Below are 24,409 nucleotides of genomic sequence, written 5' to 3' on the forward strand. Positions count from 1 at the left end.
GCAGCGAGGACGCGTCCTTGGCCTGCTCTCTCCGACCAGGCTCATCTCAGGGTCTGCATGATGCAAACTTGACATGGGAGTCAGGGCACAGACGTGTCACCAGAACAGAGGGAACTTACCTTCAGGCCAGGGCTTGGGAGGCCCTCCGGGGGGCTGGCCGGGCATCCCGGGGGGCACACCTGAGGGTCCTGGAGGGGGCATGTTGGGCCCTCCCATACCTGCATGCAGGGAGAAACGGACAAGAGGATAAAACGCGTCCTGTGTTCCTCCCTGCACCTGCCTCCCTGGGCAGCCCTGGCTCCAGGGGACACACCCAAAAACAAGCCCCTCACTGTGGGAACCAGGGGAGAAAGGGGGCAGCTGGAGAAACAACATTTATCACGACAGCAACCCTGCTGTCAGGGAAGCCGATGGGCGGCAGAGTCCAGATCTGCCCGACACTGATGCCCATACTCCTGTCAGTTTGCTCTGAGACCCCTCCCTACCCCGAGGGCCATGGGCGGTGGGCCTTACCGTGAGGCCTGCTGTAATTTGGAGGTGCTGGTCCAGGACCGGGGCCGGGCCCAGGCCCGGGGCCAGGTCCTGTTGCGGACACAGAGGGTGGAGGTAGTGTTGGCATCTGCTGCTGCATCCCGGGCATTGGCCGCTTCCCCTGCACCGCCATCTGCAAGTGGTCAGGAAGGGGCTGCCCCCGGGCCAGCATCTTGTAGGCCATGATCTGAGCTCTGAGCTGGTGCAGCTGGTTCTGGTTAAAGGGGGTTGGGCCCCGGTTCTGCTGCCCCAAAGCCTGGGGGTCAGCACCATCCAGCGGGGCACCTCCAGGCCCGGACGACATCTGCGGGCCCGAGGCCGGGCCGCTGGCTGGAACCGGACTGGAGGCATGCTCGGAGCCACCCAGGGGCGAGGGGTAACCTGCGGGGGAACGTGGATCCGAGTGGTCACTCGGCAGCACGTGTCCAGTAATTTTTAAGGCAGAGACGGGAAGCCCTGCCTGCTTATACTGGTCCCTACCCTGAGATTTCGTTCTCATGATTACACGGGCCCCTACCCTGAGCACACGCTCGCAGCTTGGTTAGCAGCCTGCACAGCTGGTTTGGTTCGGCCCATCTCTCAGTAACCTGCCAACGATTAAAGCTGAGATGTCACACAGATCCGGGCTTTCTCTGGGCCTGCCCCTCTGCCCCTCGGCTTGGCCAGGCCCACTCCTCTCACTTCCGTTACCTGTGGAGCCCCTGAGCTTCCCACCCCGTGACAGGAAGCCATGTACCCCATCGCTTCTCAAACTTCCCTGTTCAGAAAAGTACCTGGAGGGCTTGTTAAAGCTGAGCCCCGCCCCCCTCCTGAGATTCTGACTCAGCAGGTCTGGAGCAGGGCAGAGCCCAGGAGTCTGCATTTCTTTTTTTTTTTTTCGGCTTGCGGGATCTTAGTTCCCCGACCAGGGATCGAACCCAGCGCCCCGGCAGTGGAAGCACCAAGTCCCGACCACTGGACCGTCAGGGAAATCCCAGGAGTCTGCATTGGGTGGCTCCTCCTATCCCGAGGAGCCCATCCTGCCCAGGGCTTGTCTAACACCCAGCGCTGAACACAGTTCTGTCCCACCAGTATCCGCTCTCCTGGGGCTGCTCCAAGACGCCCTGAACAGGGCACCAGCCAAGCCCAAGATAAAGAGCCCCCTGTGGCAGGGTCTCCCAGGAGGCTCAACTGTCCTAGGTCCTCTGAATCCATGCATGGGTGATCCGGTTAGGAAAATGACCTTGGGACTTCCGGAGGGCAACAAACATGAAGAAAGAAAAGAAAGGAAACCATACCTTGGGAGTGCTGGTCCATGGGACTTGGCGGGGGCCCCATCCCGGCGTGGCCCCCCGACCGCATCCCCATCCCCTTCATCTGGTTGTAGCGGGGGTCGTCCGACAAGCCCTTCTCGTGCATGGACTCCATTGGCTACGAGAGTGGACAACAGGGCAGGATCAGCAAGGGGGGAAGGGAAGAGGCTGCACAGAAAGGCGCTGAATGAGAGGAGTTCAATATCACTAATAATGCCCATTCAAAGTCGCCACGGCATTTACTGAACCACCAACATGACCAAGTGGCTTAGGTCCAAGACATGGTCCTGACATCTACTTAAGTGTCAAGGCAGGTGCATGAAATAATGCCACCCAGGGAACCTGCAGATTGGTGGTCTAGAGGCAAGGGGACAGCTGGACTAGGACATCAGGGAGAGGGTGAGGAGACAGTTTCAGACAGCCAAAATCTCACAAGGAAAGGACACACATAGCTCCTGGTCAGGAGCAGTTTTAGCTGGGATACCAAGCTCCCTGTTTATCGTCACAAGACGAGCTTGTGACCACAAGTCTTTGGATGGGGGACCCTCTTGCCTGGGAGACTGTAAATCAGAGAGACGGGCAGTAACTCCTGCCCATGAAGTATGGTAACAGTATGTCAAATGTCCTCACTGATCCGAGATTGGCCTCCCACCTGCTAGCTGGGAGGGAGGCTGTCTGCAGCATCGTTCTGCCCCTCCGCGGAGGCTCGATCAGATCCTGGTGGGACAGAAACACACATTTTCCCTCCTGATGCTCAGCACTAAGCACTCCCCCTACGGAATGGCTGGGAAAGGGGACATTTTCGAGACCCTTCCAGGCCCTCTGTAGACCCAGTTAATGCAAACATCCAGCTCTCCGGTCTAATAGTTGGCCCAGCAAAGTCAGCTACAGCTAGCTCAGTGTGTGCCATGAGAGGAGGACGAGAGGGCACCAGGCTGGGAGCACGAGGGCCAGCTTCACAAGCAGAAGAAGCAGGGGGCCCTCAGGATGCTGAGCAGAACCCTGGGTGGGGCCCACCCTCTGCTCCTTCTTCCCTGGGCTGGTGGAGCTGACTGATGGGCTCGCCTCCCCCAGAGCAGGAGCTCTGTGCAGGCAGGTGAAGGGCACCACCAGACCTCAGCTCCTAGGCCAGACACATGGCAGGTATCTGACAAACATGTGTCAAGTGTCCAGGAGGAAGAAACAAGATGGTCAGAGAGGGAAAAGGAGATGATGCTAGAGGAGAAGCTGGCCTCAGTCAGCGTGTGTGCCGGGGTGGGGGGATGGAGGGAGATCACCAACAGCTTCCCAAGAGGGAAGTGACAAGACAGATACTGTATCAAAGTTGACAGAAATATATGGGGGATGGGGAGGGCAGGGAGGGGAGGGGGTCACCGCACTGTGTGGGAGGTCAGCGATGTGGCACATGCCTGAGGGGTTGGGAGGGCCGGAGGGGTGAGATGGCTCTGCCACCAACTCACTGAGTGACCATCTCCCTGAGACCTTACTTCCTCGTCTGCAAAATGGGCAAAATACTATCCATAAGAGGGTATTTCCTCATTTCCTTCAACCACCGCCCAGGAATGCAGAGAGAGAGGACAACCATTTGTGTTAAAAGAGGGTTTTTTCATCTCACTGGCAAAAGCATCCCTGATCAGCTCAGGTAAGTGGTTAAGACAGTGGCACCCAAGTACAGGATCAAGTGGGGACAAAGGGCACCTGCTGCTGTGCTCCGTGAGTTACCCGGGTGAGCCGAGCAGCCCGACTGGAGGAAACCATGGGCTGTAAGCCATCTTTTAGGATTTGGACATTCTTAATTCACTAATAAAACAATAGGCGTGAGAGACACAGGGTGGGGTGGCTGCCGGCCACAGCGGAGGCCAGGGTGTGCTGCTGCTCCCCCTCCCGCCTCTGATCGTGCGGACCCAGCTGGTGGGGCAGCGGGCCCAGGGCTCCCTACCTTGTGCATCTGGTGCATGTTGTCCTGAGGGTACCCTCCAGGCCCCTGGGTCTGGATGGGGTGTCCTGCTGAGGGAGGCCCTGGGCTGGGCCCCATCATGCTGTGGGCGGAGCCGGGTGAGGGACCTGGGCTAGGGCCCAACATGGCTCCAGGGGAGGGGCCCGGGCCCGGGGAAGGGCCTGGCCGAGGAGTTCCGCCCAGGGGTGGGTCTGGAGTGGACATCTTCACGGCAGCTGCGGACAGTGGTATCCTGCTGGAAGAAAGTCCCAGTCAGCATGGGGGTCACAGCCATCGGCTGGGTGGGTCAGGGCAGGTCAAGGACGATCACACACAGTCACGTCAGAGCACCCATCTGACAGGGAGTTGGCGCCTTTGACGGGCGCCCCCAGTCCCCCAGTCCTTTCTCCTCCATTCCTCTCTGAGGAGGTGACACATCAGGCACCCAAACTCAGATCAAAGTCCCCCGAGGAAGGGGTGGGACTCAGGAGGTGGGGACACCAGGTGATCCTGCCTCACCTCCCCTGGTATCTTTCTGATTACAACAGAGGGGACGTCTCAGGGCAGTGCTGACACACCCTTCACATCACTCCAACACCTGCTCATCTTCCTACTGAAGAAAAAAGAAGAACGTGACTAAGGCTCAAAGCCTTTGCTGGCAACAGCATCTGACTGGACCTTCATAAATTCGTCTAAAACACATATTCATAGCAAGTAATGCTGGTTTCCACTTAAGGCAGTGCGACCAAGTTTCCTTTAAAATACATGAATTTAAGTTTTAAAAGTAGGCTCCTTTAAAGAGAAGTATTACAGAACTAATGGCACTCTGATATCTCAAATACTTCAAAAGTGATATTCAAGTGCTGTAAACTAAAAATTGATGCCCGGAACTATGACCCCGGGCCTCCACAAGATCCAAAAATCAGGTAAAAACATATCCAGTGATGTTGGTAAGTTATGATTGCTACGATTGGTCTGTGAGCTGATAAATTTTATAAGTGCTCCCTACAGTAAGGGTTCAGTTTTCAGGGAACCCTCAATCTGTTATGACTGTAAATTCTATGACTGTAAGTAAAATTCTCTTTCATTTAACAACCCCTTTCCTGATAAAGGAGTAATACATTCTCAGTGCTGAAATTTGGAAAACATAAAAAGAACACAGAAACTTAAAATTACCCACCATCCTACCAGACACAGAGGTTAAGTGCTTGCTGGCCCTGCAGAGAGCAAGAAGCAACCCTGCCTTCCTTAACCCTCCCAGCAGGGTGGGGTGAGGGGGTATGTGTGGGGAGAGAGGGCTGCAGCTCCTCAGAGACCCCCGGAGCTGTGACGATGGAGCCCTCTCAGGATGGAGAGCTGACTGGTGCTCCCACTGGGACCCGGCCACACTCCAGTGCTTCTCCTTCGAGGTTATTCCACACACAGACACTCGCTCTACAGAATTACTCAGCACATTCTAGGCCAGCTTTCTCTTCAGAGAATCATACCTACGAGCCTTTTCATCATTTAACAGTCTTCAAGACACAAATTCTAGCAGTTCCACTAAGTTCCCTGGTCCTGATGCATCCTGAGTTATTTAAAAGCCCCTCTTTTTTTTTTAATTGGAGTATAGATTATTTACAATGTCGTGTTACTTGCTGCTGTACAGCAAAGTGAATCAGTTATACATATACATATACCCAATCTTTTTTAGATTTTTTTCCCATATAGGCCATTACAGAGTACTGAGTAGAGTTCCCTGTGCTCTAAAGTAGGTCCTTATTAATAATCAAAAGCCCCTCTCTTGTTGGCATGCCACAAATCTGCTTTTGTTTCTGTGGACTTTTTGGTTTGGGGAATGAATCTCTTTGCCCCTAAGCTCTATTGGTCTCTCCTGATTCTAAGGATAAATCTTGAAAAAGTACAGGAACATTTTTAATGCTCTTGATTCAAAAAAAAAGTCGGGCTTCCCCGGTGGCGCAGTGGTTGAGAGTCCACCTGCCGATGCAGGGGACACAGGTTTGTGCCCCGGTCCGGGAAGATCCCACATGCCGTGGAGCGGCTGGGCCCATGAGCCATGGCCGCTGAGCCTGCGCATCCAGAGCCTGTGCTCTGCAATGGGAGAGGTCACAACAGTGAGAGGCCCGCGTACCGCAAAAAAAAAATCTTCATTTGAAAGGTGGGGGTATATCTTCCTGGATAAAAGATCAAAAGCCCGAACTTCTTCAGTCCAGTTTCATGACTAAATAACTTGAACAGAGAGGGTCAGAAATCTTGGAAGAGCCAGGACCAGCAGCTGTCACCCCTGCCTGCTTGTGAACATGCCTGACCGTACGAGAAAACACTCCGCCATCCTCCCGGCATCCCTGATCTCCTCCAAAGCTCAAGGAGCCTCAGTGTTGGACCTTAAATACACCTAACAGGAGTGCTGGAGAACTGACATGTGCTCACAATCCCTTCCGCACAAATCCAAAACCCAATACGCTCAAGGAAAAAAATCAAACTTTTAAAAAAAATAAATTCGAGACAAATTCATTTGGCAGCAAAATCTGACCTGATTCAGAAAGACCTGTACTCAGAAAATTCTAAAACTCTGATGAAAGAAACTGAAGAAACACAAACAGATGGAAAGTTACACGGTGTTCATGGATTGGAAGAATCAGTATTGTTAAAATGACCAAATTACCCAAGGCAATCTACAGATTCAGTGCAATCCCACGGCATTTTTTACAGAACTAGAACAAATAATTCTAAAATTTGTAGGGAAACACAAAAGACCCTGAATTATCAAAGCAATCCTGAGAAAGAAGAACAGGGCTGGAGGTATCATGCTCCCCAACTTCAGACTATACTACAAAGCCAGAGTAATCAAACGAGTATGGCACTGGCACAGAAACAGACACACAGATCAATGGAACAGAATAGAGAGCACAGAAATAAATCCACACATTTATGGTCAATTAATCTACAACAAAGGAGACAAGAATATATGCAGAAAAGACACATGCACCCAAATGTTCATAGCAGTATTATTTACAGTAGCCAAGATATGGAAGCAACCTAAGTATCCAGCCACAGATGAATGGATAAAGATGTGGGGTGTGTGTGTGTGTGTGTGTGTGTGTGTACACACACACACACACACACACACACATATACATACAATAGAATATTACTCAGCCATAATAAAAGAATGAAATTTTGCCATTTGAAACATGGATGGACCTGGAGGGTATTATGCTTAGTCAAATACGTCAGAGAAAGACAAACACTCTGTTGTCTCTTATATATGGAATCTAAAAATAAAACAAATGAATATAACAAAACAGAAACAGACTCACAGATATAGACAACTAATGGTGACCAGTGGGGAGAGAGGAGAGGGAGGGGTAAGATGGCGGTAGAGGATGAGGAGGTACACACTACTATGTATAAAATGAATAATCTACAAGGATATATTGTACAGCATAGGGAATACAGCCAATATTTTATGATCACTTTAAATGGAGTATAATGTACAAAAACGTTTGAATCACATCGTGCATCTGAAACTAATATTGTAAATCAACTATACCTCAATTAAAAAAAAAAAATTTGACCTGATTCAGCTCCATGTGAATATTCACACATTCTGTCACACAAACAGGATGCTGTTTGCCCTGCCACGTGACAGCGGTCTGTGCCCTGTATCTTGTTTGCTAAAATGCTGATTCTAGAGTTGGAAACCTCTGGTCCAGGGGTTTGTCTACAGGGTGGATGCACCAGCAGTCACACTTCCCAAGTGAGCAGCCAAGTGATATGGATGTGGCCGTGGCTGGACTGAGGACGATGGCTCCTCGGGGCTCCCTTCTGGGCCCTTTGTGTCCACAGGCCCTCTCTTCGGGTCCACAGAGCACTGCTGAGGTGGGAAGAGGGACAACAGTCCTGCACCTCCTTAAGGAACCTGTGGCATCTGGCAGCTCATGGTTTCTTTCTCACCTGGAGGTCTCCACTCGAAGTCAAGCCAACTGAAACTGATGGCAAAATAAAATCCACACCACCCTCCTATCTAAAGACAGACAAACCGATGTGCCTCTGGAAAGACAGCTCTTCCCAAGGTCCCTCTAGGAATTAACTGCCTCCTCTCACAGCACCACTAACGTCATTGGCGACACACAGCAGCTCACCAAAGACATAGGAGGGCAGCGAAAAAGACTTTCATGCCCGAGTATGGCAACCTTCGCCTTCAAGAAGCATGGGCTTTCACAAAACCCTTTTTAAATCGCGTTTCCTTCAGAAGCTGCCACCTCTGAAGGGTCGGGTTGCAATGAAACAGGTAACTAACTGCTCGGAGCCACCGTCAGCAAACTTGTTTCTGGACTTGAAAGCTCAGACACACGTGGCAACGACAGTAAAGGAGATCCAAAAAGTGCAGACACAATGCAAAACCATCCTGAGCGGCAAAGCAGGTAGGGTTCCATCAAAAGCCCCACCAGGGGCTGGTGCTGGTGCCACGTGTGGACACAGGAGGGCAGTCCTACAGCATAGCGGTGGAGAGAACAGAAAAATGGAAGTGGGGAGCGGCTCTCGGGTCCTTGGTGTAGTACTGAGGAGGGGCATCTTGAGTTCTGGCATACCTAAAGTGCCCTGATCGTAGGTATACAGCTGGATGAATCCTAGATCAGACAGAGCACTTCCAACATCCCAGAAGGGGCCTTTGGCCCCTTCCCATTCAGAACCACCCTCCCGGTGAAACTTCTGTTCTGACTTTCTCACTGTAGGTTAGTTTCGCCTGTTACTGAACTCAATCTGAAAAGAAGGTCAGGGACTTCCCTGGCAGTCCAGTGGTTAGGACCCTGCACTTCCTTTGCAGGGGGTGCGAGTCTGATCCCTGGTCAGAGAACTAAGATCCCACGTGCCACGCAGCATGGCCAAAAAAAGAAAGGAAAAAGAAAGAAAAGAAAAGAGGGTCATATAGTTTACTTCTGCTCATCGCTAGGTCTGGGAGGGGCATCCATGCAGTTGGATGCTATTGTCAATTCTCCTGTTCCCAGATGTTGTGCTCCCAGGTTTTAGCACACATAAAGCTGCTGTGAACCATGTCATTTGGTGGATGTGGGCGCTCATTTTCCTTGTATGTCCAGGAGGGGAACTGCTGGTCATGAGGGAGGCATAACTTTACCTTGGCAGATATTGTCAGTTTTCCAAATCGGCATGACAATCGCATACACCGCCCTCCCTGCAGCAGCTGGGTGAGCGTTCCAGTTCCTCTAAATCAACTCCTGGTGCTGTCAGTCTTTTTAATTTGTAACCGTTCTGGTGAGTGTATAATCGTACCTTATTCCAGTTTTAATTTGTATTTCCCTTGTGACTAACAGTGTTGCAGCTTTCCACATGCTCACTGGCCACCGAGAGATCCACTTTCGTACAGGCTCTAAGCTTTTCACTAACATTTTATTGGGGGTATGTGGTTGCTATTACTGTCTCCCAGAGACGAAGAGAAGTTCTTAATTTTAATGATGTCCAATGTATCAAGTCTGTTCTTTTATGGTCAATGGTTTTGGGGTCCTGTTTAAGAAATCTTTGTCTACCTGTGACAATGAGAAATAATATATTTGGTCTCTGCCTTCAGTTCCTGACAGAGTTCCTAAAACCTGTGTAATCTCCTAAGTGATAGGGGTGATAAGAGCATCTTACATAGAGCTCCAAAGTCCCTTAGAATTTCCTCAGTGTTAGGAGTGTCTCTTGCTCTAATGAGGCTACTCTAGGTGGATTCCTGGATGGCTTCAGGATGGGGGCTGGTCGTCAGAAAGATCAAACCATGGCTAGAAGCTTAGAACCTTCATCCCCACCCCACCCCATCCTCCAGTGAGGGGAGAGGGGCTGGAGATTGAGTTAATCGATCATGGTTACGTGATGAAGCACCATAAAACCCCTAAACTATGGCGTTCAGAGAGCTTCTGGGTTGGTGAACACATCCACGTGCCAAGAGGGTGGTGCACCCCAGCTTCATGGGGACAGAAGCTCCTGTGCTCCGGACCTTTCCAGACCTCACCCTATGTATCTCTTCTTCTGGCTGTTCATCTGTATCCTTGAGAAACTGGTTAACATAGTGCCTTCTTGAGTTTTGTGAGTTGTTACAGCAAATTATCAAACCTTATGAGGGGGTCATGGGAATACACGTTTGTAACCAAGTTGGACAGAAGTGTGGATAACCTTGGGACCCACTACTTGCGACTGGCATCTGAAGTGGGGGGCAGTCTTGTGGGACTGAGCCCTTAACCTGTGAGGTCTGCACCAACTCTGGGTAGTTAGTGTCAGAATTGAATTGAACTGTAGGGACACCCTGTTGGTGTCCACAGGAACTTGGAGAATTGGTTGGTGTGGAAAACCCACGTTTGGTTTCAGAAGTACTGTGACACTTTACTACCTCAGGATCATGGAGACAGAGAAAGGGAAGGAATATTTTAAAGTCCAGGGGGATTGTGACTTGTTCCCGCCTCCTAGTGGTTTACAATTATTGAGGACTAATCAGTCACAAAGAAAGTGCAGGGAGGTAAGATCCAGTCAGAGAGGGGAGGGAAAGGAGTGGTCCCATTGGGTAATAAGGACAGGAATTTATTTCCTCACTGAGCCTGCACCACCACCCTGCGAGGAAGGACTACCAGACAGAGGGGTTCCTGAGGCTCACAGGCCACCCAGCGGGTCAATGGAAGAGCTGGCATCACAAGCCTAAGGCCATAGTAGAGCTCAGGCTCTGAGCGTGGACTCTGCCACCTGCCAATGGCACAACGCCGGACTCCCTGAGCCTGTTTCCTCTCTGCAGGCTGGAGCTGAGACCAGTCCCTCCCTCAGGGGTCGCTAGCTGTGTCACACAACCTAACACATGCCAGGCACATACCAGCAGCAAGTGCTACCACGCTGCTGGTGAAATCAGCCATTAGCGCTCCGGACGCGCGGCACTCAGGACAACAGGCTCGCTTCCCTCCTCGGGAAGCAGGGGTTGCACAAGGCAGCTCTGCTGACCTGGAGGTGCAGCAGCTGCCTGAACGCCAGCACAGCCTTGGTGCAAATGAGGACCAGCTGTCAAAAGTGACCACAGTCCAGCCTGACAGTCAATGGATAGGATTTGGGCTACAAACTCTCCCTTGCCTTTTTAGCTCCCACTGCACAAAGGAGCTGTTCTTAGCCATCATCAAGCCAGCCCTTCCCGAGGTGCAGGGCTGGGCCTGGCCCTGCTGAGAGCCAGAGAGGGTGTGGGACAGGATACCAATGTGCTCCTACCCGGGGGGTGGGGGTTGCAGACAAGTTCAGCCAGGAATTTCAGAAGAGAGGTAAGATCTGAGGGCAAGGAACACCCCTCTCTCCAAACCCCTACTTCCCTCATCACCAAACACCCCTGCCCTCCTCATACAGGACACTAAAGATCCGGCATTTTCAGCAAAGCGCTTGGGTCCCCTAGGTCACCCTCAAGGCTGCCTCAGGGGGTTTCAGGTGGCTTTCTGGTACTCCCTGGACTCCCGCAACAAGTCTCTCTCTGGCAACTCACATGGTGTCTGGGCTGGAAGAGGTGGGGCAACTTTGCACAACACAGAAATCCATCTCAAACCAGACAGACAACCCAAACCTAAGCAGGTGAGAAAAGCGAAGGACAAGGGGATGCAGGGGCCAAAATGGCAAAGCCACTAGCACATGTGTGTCTGGGAGCCTCATCGAGATGTGTGTGGCCCGAGAGGCAGGTGTATTTGGGGGCTCCATGAGGGGGGAACGGAACCTGGGATTCTGGGCAGGTAGCCCGAAGGCATGTGACAGAAAGTAAATGTACTCCAGGGTAAGAACCAAAAAGCTGAAAACTAAAGACAGTTCAGGAGGCTGTGAGATGAAAACAGACTCCCAGGTTCCTGGGGCCAAAGGGTCTGGAAGGGACTCAGCCATTTCACCTTAATTTCTCTGAGAAGCCCCTCAACTGCCGAACAACCAGGACTGCCCGCAATCCATGCTGTACAAGTCAAAGCATCATTAAAAATGAATGCGGGGGCTTCCCTGGTGGCGCAGTGGTTGAGAGTCCGTCTGCCGATGCAGGGGACACGTGCCCCGGTCCGGGAAGATCCCACATGCCGCGGAGCGGCTGGGCTCGTGAGCCATGGCTGCTGAGCCTGCGCATCCAGAGCCTGTGCTCCGCAACGGGAGAGGCCACAACAGTGAGAGGCCCACGTACCGAAAAAAAAAAAAAAAATTAATGCGGGACACGGTACACGTGGACACAGAGGATGGTCCAAAATGAAGCAGGGGAACAAGGCATCATCAAAGTTAGGGGTGCCTGGCCCGAACTCCACTTTGCTAAGAAGAACAATTTCTGCACGTTAATCCGAGCACAGAAGCCAGAAAACATGTACCAAACTGCCAGCGACTCTCTCTGGAGGCATCTGTTGGGGAACTTACACATTCCACATCACAGATTTCTGAAGTTTTTCTGTGTGTGTTTGTTTTAACTATTACTTTTGTAAACAGATTTTTAAAAAACACTTTTTAAGGAAAAAGAAAAAAAAGAAAACCCTGGATCAGAAAAAATACCTGGGAAATAAACACCCAGAAAAGATTCCCCAGGAAGTGCCTTTGTGGAAATGAAGGAGGAATATGAAAGGATCTGGGGACTGTGTTATTTTCCACCTACTTTCAACTTCACCAAAATCACTATGCCGACATTTAAATGCAGAACCAGACCTGCTTGAGGATTAGAGGTCTAGTTTCTTCTTTCGTACCACTCTTAGCATTTCTCTTAGAAATAAAAAAGGACCGTGGTAGCCGGCCACTGTGGCAAGACAGGCTGCCAACAGGCGATCGGGACCCTCTGAAATCTGCTTGCTGAGATTATGGGTTGGCTTTTCTTTTTTTTTTCCATCTTGCCTAAAAACCAGCTTTATATTTAAGTTTGGTCCCAGGATGGCTGCTATTTTGTTTTTTGGGGCGTGGAGAAATTTGTTCAAAGACACATTTCAGCAGCAGCGACACTGCAGTCAAGTCATGACCCGGCGCTCAGACGGTGGAAGGTGGCCGTGCGGGATGGCTTCAGCAGAGCCAGCCCCATCCATCACATTTAAACTACAAAATGAGATTTACACCTCCCCCATCCCCACCCCCACCACACTCCACGACTAAGAAAACCCTCCACACCTGACCTGACGGTGTGGGGTGCACTAGTCCTCGAACCTGCAAGGACGTGCGGGGGTGGGGGGCACCTGTGGTTTTAAGGACCGCGTGGAAATGGCTTCCTGAGACCCTGGGAAGCTGGCTGTTCTGTGGCATTTCCCTTGCAATATAATTAAGTAGCAAAACCTTGCCCTACATTTAAAAGGGAATGCATTTGAGAAACTAAAAAACCACGTCGCGATGATAAATTACAATGTCTTCTCAGTTCTACCTCAGAGGTAGATATGCCAAATTGCTACCAAGTACTATTTTTAGCACTGGGAATTATATATCATTTTATTCATTGGAATCCTCCCCCCGCCTTTTTAAGTTTTTCATTCATCTGAAAACCACTGAAGAGTACCTCCCCATCTATAACATGGCAGGAGACATGAAGACAACCAGGCCAGCCCTCTGCCCTCGGGGAGTTCAAGCTCTAATCCAGCAGGGAGATAAACTGTCTACACTTCAAGAACACAAACGCTAGCCTATCTACACAGGTATCTTCCAAACTCTTTTTACCATGACCCAGACTCCAATGTGACCCAGCACAAACAGGCATCAGGTAACCGAGACAAGTTGTACAGTTCTGTCCTGACCCTGCCCGCCGTGAAACTTGGGTAGACTCTCCTCCTTTTCTCTGTTAAGCCTGACCAAGCCCCACTGGATGGACATCATGACCCACCACTGGGTCTGCTGTGGGGCTTGCTCTGTACTCAACACTGAGCACGATGCGTGACCTGTGGAGAGGGCAGGAGAGAAGTCCCCCATGACAGGGACGCACAAAGTGCAAGTGTGGCCAAGAATAGGTGGGGAGGTGTGGCACCTATAACTGCCGAGTGTCACTCGTGACAGACCCCCAGCCACCCCCAAATACTTAGGGAGAACAAACTCTGTGCTAAACAGGGTTCTAGGCACTGGCCATGCAGCAGAGAACAAAGTCCCTGCCTGGTGAGATGGACAACTGAGTGACAGAAACAAGCACACAAATAAATAGGACACAGTGTCATGTAGTGGGTGGAAGTGCTATGAATAAAGTAGCAGGGTTAACAGTCAAGCTGATGGGAGGTGCGTTTCCAATCATGGTGGGCAGTGATGGGGACACATCTGAGCAGAGACCTGAAGTGAAATGGGAGCCAGTGGCTATGGACAGGCAGAGGGACCAGCAAGTGCAAAGGCCCTGGGGTGGGACCCTGAAGGAGGAGAGCAGGCGAGAAAGGTGCGGCAGCAGATGAGGTCAGAGATGGGCAAAGAGGTCAGATCACAGGCCTCGAGGGCAGTGGTAAGGAAGTTGGAGTCTACCCTAGGTGCAATGGGAAACCACTGGAATGTTCTAGGTAAGGCAGTGACATGGTCTGATGATGGTTTTAGAAGACTTTTCTGTACAAGCAGGTGGAATGGATGTGAGAGAATGAGAGGAGACAGGGATGACCAAGGTGACCAGCAGGGCCTCACTTAGCACATGCCATTTGAAATATAAAGGGTGCCCCTTCCTTGGGGGCGACCAGCCCTGGAACCAGGCTTAGTTTAGCAAAGCCCAGCCAGGCTGGATTTCAGCCCCAACTTGCGTCCCCTTGGTTCACTACTGGTGACTGAGGTGCCAACTGGGGACTATGGGAGAAACAGGGGGTTTTACGCTCAGAGAGGTTACGTTGTTTGCCCCAAATCACGTAGGAATAGAGTCCTGCCTACCTCAAGCCTGTCCGACTCTAATGCCTGAGTAACTGATTCAGGCTGAGGATCAGAAGATGGAGGAGGAGGAGAGGCTGCAAGAGCACGAAGTGCAGCAAAGAGAAGCACCCCAAAGGCAGGAGCCTCCAGGGGGTGTTCCGAGGAGGCAGACGAGGGCGCTCGGCGCGCTAGCGCTCCAGGCTGTGGTCGGATGTGTGCTCTGCGGTCATCAGGGCCAGAAGCAGCTCCCAGGGCACATCGAGGAGCCCCCTGTGCTTCAGCGTCACCATCAGGACAAGGAGACACCCACTGTGCCACTTTACTGGGACTTTCGGGGCAAGGTGGGGTGGTGCACATCAAACCCTGCCCCCTCAAGTCTCTCACTGTAACAGGTGAGGCAGCAACTGCCACTCGGCCACCTGCTTCCTGAACCAGCAGGGCGCAACCTGCCAGTGAAAGGAGAACTTAAACCACCCCGAGGAGCCATTTTAAAGCCCATCATCTTTTTTTTTTTTTAATTTTATTGAAGTACAGTTGATATATAATGTCGTGTACAGCACATTAATATGTGTACATATTCTTTTTCAGATTCTTTTCCCTTATACGTTATTACAAAATACTGAGTACGGTCCTCTGTGCTATACAGTATAGGTCACTGGGAAAGCCCATTCTCTTTATCACACTCCCGTGGGTGTAAACTTCACACTGTGCGAAACTCAGATGGTTCCCAGTTACAAGTGTCCACACACAAAAATGAAGACATGGCCCTTTAGCAAAGTAACAGAATCCCAAAACGAAGCCCTGGAAACCAGTCTGGGTTTCTAGGGAGGAGCCAGCTACCTGTTTTCTAAAGGAAGCCCCTTCCCTGAGGGAACTGGATGCATCCCTTTCCTTCCCTCTGCCCTGTGAAATATGATCTCCCAAGAGACCTAGCTACACCTGGTGCCTCCCGCAAGGTCCTTTCCCACACAGGAAGATGAGTGGAGGCCAGATTTCTCATGCCCATCAAATCCATATCCTGAAAAATTTGCATGCAGCTAACAGAAAACTCCAAGATATCACCGACTATATGAATGAGCTTAATACTTCTTAGGGATGACATCTGGAAGGTGACAGCAACTCAGTTCTGATATAGTCACCCTCGGACATCTCCCTCCAATATTCCCCGCCGCTGTTACTTCCCTTTTATAGTAGGTTTTGCATATTCTTTTGATTTTAATTTAAAAAAAAACCCTCTCTCTTCAGTGTTCCAATCAACGTTACAAGTTATGAGGAGATATATGAAATGCAAAACAAACACTTGATGTTTTTTAAAACCCATGCCACCAGACACACTTCCCTCTTTCCAATGCTGTATGGTGAAACTTCAAAGCACACAATTTTTTTTTTAAGCACACAATTTTTAAATTATTAAGGACAAAATGAAGGAGCTGACTCCTTTGCTACCACTTTGAAAACATACAGAACTATTAAAATGGGGCAAAAATCTGTTCTGTATCTCAACCCGCTAGGATGTTGTAGAGATCATAATATATGACAACGGCTACAAACTGTTTAGTCTTGTGTGTCAGGCATTGTCCTAAGCACTTAACATTCGTCATCTGTCATTTTGTTGTTGTTTAGTCCTTGCAGCAATCCTACAAGTTCAGTACTATTACTGTCCCCCTTTGCAAATAAGGAGACAGGTAGGAGCGGAGGAGAACAAGGTCCTTGTCTGCCTGTTCCCGGCTGAACCCCCAGCCCCAAGCTGTGCCTGGCTCGTGGCAGGCACTCAATGCACACTTGTTCGCTATACGAACGGGGAATGCGTGGCTGGGCTACTTCTTGCACAACTGCAGGGGGCGCCATTCACGTTGTGCTCTGTCTCTGGTGAATGTGAACGCCCTCTGTGCCATGGTAGCCCTGAGAGTCCAGGCCAAAATCTGCTGTCATGTCTGAGGACTTAAAAGGTGCCAGGCACTGTAACCCCCATTGCCTTGAGGCACCAGGAGGGAAAGTGGCCAAGCCAGGAGTCAGACTTGGATGTTTGACCCAAGAACTCCTGGTGAAATATACCTGGACCTCAGTTTCTTCACCTGCAGAACGTTGTCATGGGATATTCACCTAACACAACTAATCCTTCCCACTCTCCCACATCTGATAAGCAGCTAGGACCTGAAGCTGGTCTAGGATTACCTCCCAATGTTTTGAGGGTCCACAAGGAGTGGCAAAGGTATATAAATAAATACGTGTTTATGTTGGAGTGCTTTTCACTGACAGGAAGTTTGGAGACCACTGCACTGCGCTACCCTACACAGAAGCTCTGATGAGGTCACCCCACCACCACCCCCAGCTCAAAAACCTGCAAGATCAACATCTCCTGAAGTGCTGGACACAAAATGATTTTAAGTGGCATGGGGAAGAACATTTATTATTTTCATAATTGTGTATGCATTGATTTTAAAGAAAATTATAAAAATATATATAACTGGCACATCAAACCTGGGATTTCTGGGATACAGAATGACTCTAACTTATGTTTTCAGTTTTTTAAACAGTTAATTTACAAATACATACATATATAAACAATATTAACTCCAATAAATTGAGGGCTCATTACATGCCAGGCTCTGCAGTGTGTTAAGCCACTTCCCCTACTACCTTTTCAACGCTCACAACAATTCTTTGAGGTGGTACCGCTGTCATACCTGTTTCACAAGTGGGGGGACCTATTGGTAAGTGTCTTGCTTGAGGTCAAACTAGGATTTAGAGCTGGTTGTGAATCCAGGAGGTCTAATTCCAGAACTAGCACTCCACACCACCACCTCATATTAACCACCGCCCCCCCCACACCCTCATTGTTGGGGTAATGAGGTTTAGAAAACAATGGCCTGGAAAGTTTAAAAACAAAAACAAAAACAAAACCAGCAACTAACATTTATTGCCTACAACCCCCCTTCAGTCCTGTGCCAAGCACTTCACACACATGTTCACTCAGTCCTCCCGCATACCCTCCTCATTCATCCACAAAGGTTCACTGAGGGCCTACTACGTGCTGGGCCCGGGGTACACTGCAGGAGATCAGGTAGACACAGCTGAAGGCTCTGATGGCCCTTGGAGAAGAACAGATGTATAATTACAAACTGGGGTAACTGCTACACAAGAAAGGTTCAGGGTGATGCGCGAGTGTAGCAGAGGGGAGCGATGACTGGTCCCGGGTGGTCAAATGCAGCCTGGACGTCCTCCCTGATCCTGAGTAAAGGCCCCCTCTTCCACGCAGCCTCCCTGATCTCCGGTTCCCATCACTCACTCCCCTGCGCATCCATCCACTGTGTTCCTCACACATGATAGGCCAAGGGGAGTTGTTCCCACATTTACCACCTGTTCCCCTACAGGACTGGAGAGGCTCCTCAGGGCATCCAACCTCCACCCATCGAACACCCAGTAGGGACTCAACAAATACTGAACAATAAAGGAAGAGATTGTACTGAACAACAATAATAGTGCTTCCCTCTAGCCAAGAACCATTTTTCACGCCTTCACCAACTCCATTTGTGGCATTATTCCCATTTCACATACAAGGACACTAAGAGGTTCAGAGAGATTAAGCTATTTGCCTCACGTCACACAGCTAAGTCAACAGCAACGCCAAGAATCAAACTCGAATCCGGTCTGTCCATTAAAAGTGAAAACTTGTTTCAAATTCCTCGGAAGTGGCTCTCACGCTTATTCCCTACTTTCCCCAAGGATTCACTGGGCGGGGGGAAAAATCAAGACTAGTGTCTTCAACACCGGCACAAAACACCCTCTCCTGAAAGATTCACGTTTTAAATAAATGCCTTAATCTGGAAAATCAACTGAGAGGAAGGGAAAAGGATGCAAAACTAAAACAATGCTTTCAACGCCAAACAGTTTCCCCTGTCCTTCCCCACTTGCTGCCGACCCCCGCTTCAGGGCAAACATTCTGAAGTCACTACTTGCGAGGGATTAGGAGAGTTATTTACCTTTCCTTGAAAATCTAAAATGACGTGATTTTTAAAAATAAAATTTTAGGTCGGCTAACCCAAGGGGGCTGCTAATGTTCGTGTCCAGGCGACGCTGGACACACCTGGGATTTTTCCTACTGAGCTCCGACCGCAGCCTCGCCAAAAACCAACATTCGAGTCGGACCCGTTACACGTAGCCAGAAAAGCCAGGACGCCTGGCTATTGTTGGAGCCCCGATGGGGGTCGGGCCCCTGGCCCGCCGACGGGGCTGCGAGCTTTGTCCTGCGACCCCGGCGAGAACGCGCGCGGAGGGCGCGCGGCCTCCACTTGGCCCGGGCCCCCACCCACCGGCCCGCGGATACTGTAGCCGCCGCGGCCTCGCTGCACTGTGGCCTTCCCCGCGCGCGCGGTGCCGGCCAGGCTTCTTGACCCTCGGGCGCCGCCGTACCCCGGCCCCAATCCGGGCGCCAGCGGCCCCCTCCACCCTCAGCGCCCTGGCTCCATTCAAACCGTCCTCCCAAGTCCCGCGCCGCGCTCACCCCGAGACCCGCGTTCCTTACCGGGAGTCGACGGCGCCGTCGCCTTCCCGGCGCCGCCCCCACCCCTCCGCGCGGGGCCGGGGGCAGAATGAGCGTCTCGTCTCTCCTCACGAAACAAAGAAGGCGCCGCCGCTGCCGCCGAGCGAGAGTAAGCTTCGCGCGCGCGCCCGCCTCAGCCGCCCCCCCCCACGCCGCCCGCGCCCCCGCTGCGCGCGCACTCGTCACCTCCCCTCCCCCCACCACAGACAGCCTCTCCCGCTTCCGTCGCCGGCCCGGCCTCTTGCGCGTGCCCGCCCGCCCTTCCGCTCCTAGCGCGCGTGCGCGCCCGCCCAGGGTGGATTGGGGAAGGTGGGTGGGGCCAGAGAGACCTAGCGCGCCCAACGCACCTCCCCACGCTGTGCGGGATGGTCCTGCGCCTGCGCGCGGGGGGTCTTCGTCCTCCGCACGCCGCACGTCTCCACGCCGCCGGGCATGCGCAGAGCGAGTGGCACTGCGGCGGTTGTGGAGGCGGAGGTGGCTGAGGGAGGTTGGGGGATGGGGTGGCTGCGAGGTTCTGAGGAGAAGGGGTGGCCGGGGGACCCTGAGACTCGTAAGTGAGGCCCCAAGGTCGTGCGTGAAGGCAGGAGGCGGACAGGCTGGGCTGGGGACGAGCAGAGCCGACCCCTGGGCCAAGGGCGGACCTAGGAACCGCTTTCATCCCTGGTCGGAGGATGGCGGTGCCCGTCTGGCTTTGCCGAACGGGCACCGACCGTGGCTGCCTTTTCTGCAAAACCTACCTAGGGCTATTAATTGGATTAGCAGATATCTATTGACCTGCCCCAGGCTCAGGTGCTACGGAACCGAACAAAAACCTCACCCGCTGTGGCGCTCACGATCTAGTGGGAGAGGCAGGCGCGGGGCAAGAGAATTAAGTAACATACACTTTGTTGATATGGAGACAGGAAGGGTCGTGGGAGTTTTAAATGGGGCAGCTAAGGAAGGCCTCGCTGCGAAGACATTTGAGTCAAGACATAAAAGCAGTGACGGAGAGAGCTTTGTTCCGAGTGTGAAGACCCAGAGCCTGTAGGCGGCTTGGTCTCTTTATGTTTTCAAAGTATCTCCGAGTCTGTGTATGTCGCGTTTAGCTCCGCAACTGGACAGATGCTCCCCAAGGTCAAGTCCCACAGCCTATGACTGTCCCTACCCCTGCTTCTCTCAGGCCGGCTCTTCCTCATTTTTCAGGTCTCAGCTGACTCATCACCTCCACTGGCCTTGCCTCCTTTCTGATCACTGCCTCTTTTTCCTTTCTTTCACAATTCTTGCATACCCCCTTTATTGTCTGTCTCACTCAACTTAAATGACACGATGTTGTAAATTTTAGTCCCTAGTGAATACCCAGCATCTACTGTGTTGCCCCCCTCTGCCATATATCTGCTAGATATTTAAAAATTTTTTTTGATTGAAAGAATAATAGAGATTCTATTGAGTGTGTATCATAAGCTCTTTGGGCCTTTCCAAGCCCAAGGTGAGTCCCTTGCAGCATAGAGCAGCAGGCGAGATCTTGGGCTGAAGCCAAAAAGACCTGAATTGAAAACCCGACTCCATTGTTAGTAGCTGGGGGTTGCCAGGCAAGTTTACTGGACTCATCCACACTTCCTTTTCTTCACCTGTAAAATGCAAACAATAACAGCACTCACCTCCACAGGTTGGTTATGAGGAATCCTTGAAAGCAGGCCACCTGGGAGTTCTCAGAACCTTAGCTTGTGATGTTGGGCAGTGGACAGGGAATGGGCAAATGGAGTGTGGACTTTGGTCTCTCTCATTCACTCAAGTAATATTTCTTAAGCGCCCTCAACATGCTAGACACTGAGCTGGTCATAGGCCTGCAGGCAGGGTTCCGGCCCTTGGAGCAGACAGTCCTTGAGTTCAGCTGACTGTCTCCCACATTGATCACACTAATACATGATAGGAGAGTCTAAGTGCAATGGAAGAAAAGCCCAGGGTGTGATGAGATCATAACATGGGGCCTTCCTGGGATTGAGGCGTCAGCTCGACCTCTCTGTATGCCAAGACCCTGAAGAGGGAAAAGAGCATGGGAACAGCTCCTGTGGCTGTGAGGGGGACGTCGGCAGTAGCCAGGCAGAGCAGGGCAGTGGCAAGGATCTCGAGGTTTTTCTGGAGCACAGTGTGAGGCAGTTGGAGGGCTTTAATCAGGAGAATCCCATGCTGCTCTGGCTGCAGGGTGGAGACTGGGCTTGCGGGGCAAGGAGCAAGGAGAGGAAGTGGGGAGCCCCTTTAGGCCACTGCATTGGCCCAGGGTAAAGAGAGTGTCTTCACATCTAGAGGTAGATGAAATTGGAGTTAGAATGGATAAACATGGAAGTGGGACTGAGGTGAAGAAGGAGGGCCCTGTGTGAACTCCAGCTTTCTCTGCAGCTGGGACACTGGGGACATGGACACTGGCAAGGAAGGCTCAGAAGTCTTGTTTGGGGGGAATTCCCTGGCTGTCCGGTGGTTAGGACTCAGCACTTTTCATTGCAGTGGCCCGGGTTCAACCCCTGGTCGGGGAACTAAGATCCCACAAGAGCCATGCAGCAAGGCCAAAAAAAAGAGTCCTGTTTTAAGGACAAGATATCTTTTAGGAATAATCCTATAGACCAGTGGCTTATGGTTGTACAGTGAGAGCCCAGTTTAAGCAAAACTGATGCCTTTAGCACTATACTTCTGTCTGTGATACATTTTGAGTTAATTTTTGTATATAGTATGAGGTAAGATTGAAGTTCATTGTTTTCCATAGGTATATGCAGTTGTTCCATGCTGTTTGCTTCCCCCTTTGAATTGCTTTGGTGCTTTTGTCAAAAATCAGTTGACTATTTGAGACAGAAAGTCTATTTCCAAACTCTCTGTTCTGTTCATTAATCAATATGCCTCCCCTTAAGCTAAGACCACACTGTTTTGATTACTGTAGCTTTATAGTAAATCTTGAAATCAAGTAGTACTCCAACTTTGTTCTTTTTTTTTTTTTTTTTTTTTTTTTTTTTTGCAGTATGTGGGCCTCTCACTGCTGTGGCCTCTCCCGTTATGGAGCACAGGCTCCGGACGCGCAGGCTCAGTGGCCATGGCTCACGGGCCCAGCCGCTCCGCGGCATGTGGGATCTTCCCGGACCGGGACACGAACCCGTGTCCCCTGCATCAGCAGGCGGACTCTCAACCACTGCGCCACCAGGGAAGCCCCCAACTTTGTTCTTTTTTAAAATTGTTTTTGTTACTGTAGATCCTTTGCATTTCCATGTAAATTTTAGAATCAACTTGTCAATTTCTACCAAAAACAGTGACTTATCACGGTCATGGTTTGATAGGGATTGCACTGAATCTGTAGACCAGTTTGTGGAGAATCACCATCTTCCAATCCATGAACATGGCGTATCTCTCTGTTTATTTAGGTCTTCTCTAATGTCCATTAAACTTGCTCTTTTCAGGCCTTTCCTAGTCCAGTGAAATGACTCCTGTCCAGGACACAGGGACCTACCTGTTGCTGAAGGCAGGAGTCAGTTCTCAGCTTCACCTTCCTAGGGCTGGTGGCCACAGTTGACACTTTCCCTCCTTAGAACAATCTCCTCACTTGGTTTCCAGGGCACCACACACTGCTAGGTTTCTTCCCACCCCATCATCAGCTCCTTTGTGTCTTCCTCCTCCTCACACTGATCTTTTAAGAATGACCCGCCATAGGACTCAGACCTTCATCCCCTATCTACATTCACCCCCTTCCAGTCTTGTGACTTTAAAATTTTTTCCAGGGGATTCCCTGGCAGTCCAATGGTTAGGACTCCATGCTTCCACTGCCCTGGCCCGGGTTCAATCCCTGGTCAGAGAGCTAAGATCCCGCAAGCCGCATGGTGAGGCAAAAAAAAAAAAAAAAAAAAAAATCATCTACATCCTAGGTATCTGCCCAAAAGCACTGAAAGCAGGCACTTGAAAAAATATTTGTAAATAAATGTTCATTACTACTGCACTATTCATAATACCCAAAAGGATGGAACAGTCCAAATATCCATGAACAGATGAATGGATAAACAAACTGTGCTGTATACATTCAATGAATATTTAGCCATGAAATGAAGCAAAGTCCTATTATGTGCTACAGTCTGGATGAACCTTGAAAACATGCTAAGCAAATGAAGTCAGACACAAAAAGCAGCATATTGTATGAGTGTGTATATTTCAGATGTCTGAAATAGGCAAATCCATAGAGACAGAAAGCAGATTGCTAGGGGCTGGGGGTAAGAGGAGAGTAACTGCTTAATGGGTACAGGGTTTTATTTGGCAGATGATGAAAATATTTTGGAACTAGATAGAGATGATGCTTACACACTGTTGTGAATGTACTAAATATGACTAAATCATTCATCCTTAAGTGTTTAATTTTATATGAATCTCACATTATTTAAAATTTTTATTATTTATTTATTTATTTTGGCTGTGCCAGGTCTTAGTTGCGGCATGCGGAATCTTGTTTTAGTTGCGGCATGTGGGCTTCTTAGTTGTGGCATGTGGGCTTCTTAGTTGCGGCATGCATGTGGGATCTAGCTCCCCGACTGGGGATCGAATCTGGGCCCCCTGCATCGGGAGCGTGGAGTCTTGCCCACTGGACCACCAGGGAAGTCCCTCACTTTAATTTTTTAAAAATCTACATGCTAACGATTTCCAAATGTTTATCTCCTGTCTGGACCTGGAGCTCCAGAAAAGTGCCTCTCAGATACCACCATTTGGATATTTAATAGCAGTTAAAATGTTCAGTTCCATCATGTCCCTCTTTTGCTCAAAACCCTCCAATGGCTCCCATCTCACCAAGCATAAAAGGCAAAGACCATCATGAGAATAAGAAGACAAGCCACAGACTGGGAGGAAATATTTGAAAAGTTATCTGATAAAAGATTGTTATCCAGATATACAAAGAACTCTTAAAACTCCACAATAAGAAAATGAACAACCCAATTAAACGAAGACCTGAACAGACACCTCACCAAAGAGGATACACAGATGGCAAATAAGCACATGAAAAGATGTTCAATATCAATATGTCATCAAGGATTTGCAAATTAAAACAACAGTGAGGGCTTCCCTGGTGGCGCAGTGGTTGAGAGTCCGCCTGCCGATGCAGGGGACACGGGTTCGTGCCCTGGTCTGGGAAGATCCCACATGCCATGGAGCGGCTGGGCCCGTGAGCCATGGCTGCTCAGCCTGCATGTCCGGAGCCTGTGCTCGGCAAGGGGAGAGGCCACAACAGTGAGAGGCCCACGTACCAAAAAAATAAAAATAAAGATAAATAAAATAAAATAAAACAACAGT

The 24,409-nt window shown here is 50.4% G+C and overlaps 1 protein-coding gene across 9 annotated transcripts in view; it reads right to left on the reverse strand.

Moving 5' to 3' along the window:
• SMARCA4 (SWI/SNF related, matrix associated, actin dependent regulator of chromatin, subfamily a, member 4) overlaps positions 1-19,261 on the reverse strand; it is an 87,387-nt gene extending 68,126 nt beyond the window's left edge. For 7 of the 9 annotated variants that reach the window (XM_060094118.1, XM_060094123.1, XM_060094121.1 and 4 more), the window contains exons 1-5: positions 19,103-19,261; positions 3,763-4,015; positions 1,809-1,941; positions 514-912; positions 120-218 (exon numbers count right to left, since the gene is read on the reverse strand). In XM_060094118.1, coding sequence (XP_059950101.1) covers positions 120-218; positions 514-912; positions 1,809-1,941; positions 3,763-3,984 — 853 coding nt within the window. In that variant the 5' untranslated portion in view covers positions 3,985-4,015; positions 19,103-19,261. The remainder of the gene's footprint in view (positions 1-119; positions 219-513; positions 913-1,808; positions 1,942-3,762; positions 4,016-19,102) is intronic. The other 2 variants (XM_060094116.1, XM_060094122.1) reach the window with 2 other exon arrangements.
• Between the last annotated feature and the right edge of the window lie 5,148 nt (positions 19,262-24,409).

This window comes from Mesoplodon densirostris, chromosome 3, assembly GCF_025265405.1.
Source record: "Mesoplodon densirostris isolate mMesDen1 chromosome 3, mMesDen1 primary haplotype, whole genome shotgun sequence".
Lineage (NCBI taxonomy): Eukaryota > Metazoa > Chordata > Mammalia > Artiodactyla > Ziphiidae > Mesoplodon > Mesoplodon densirostris.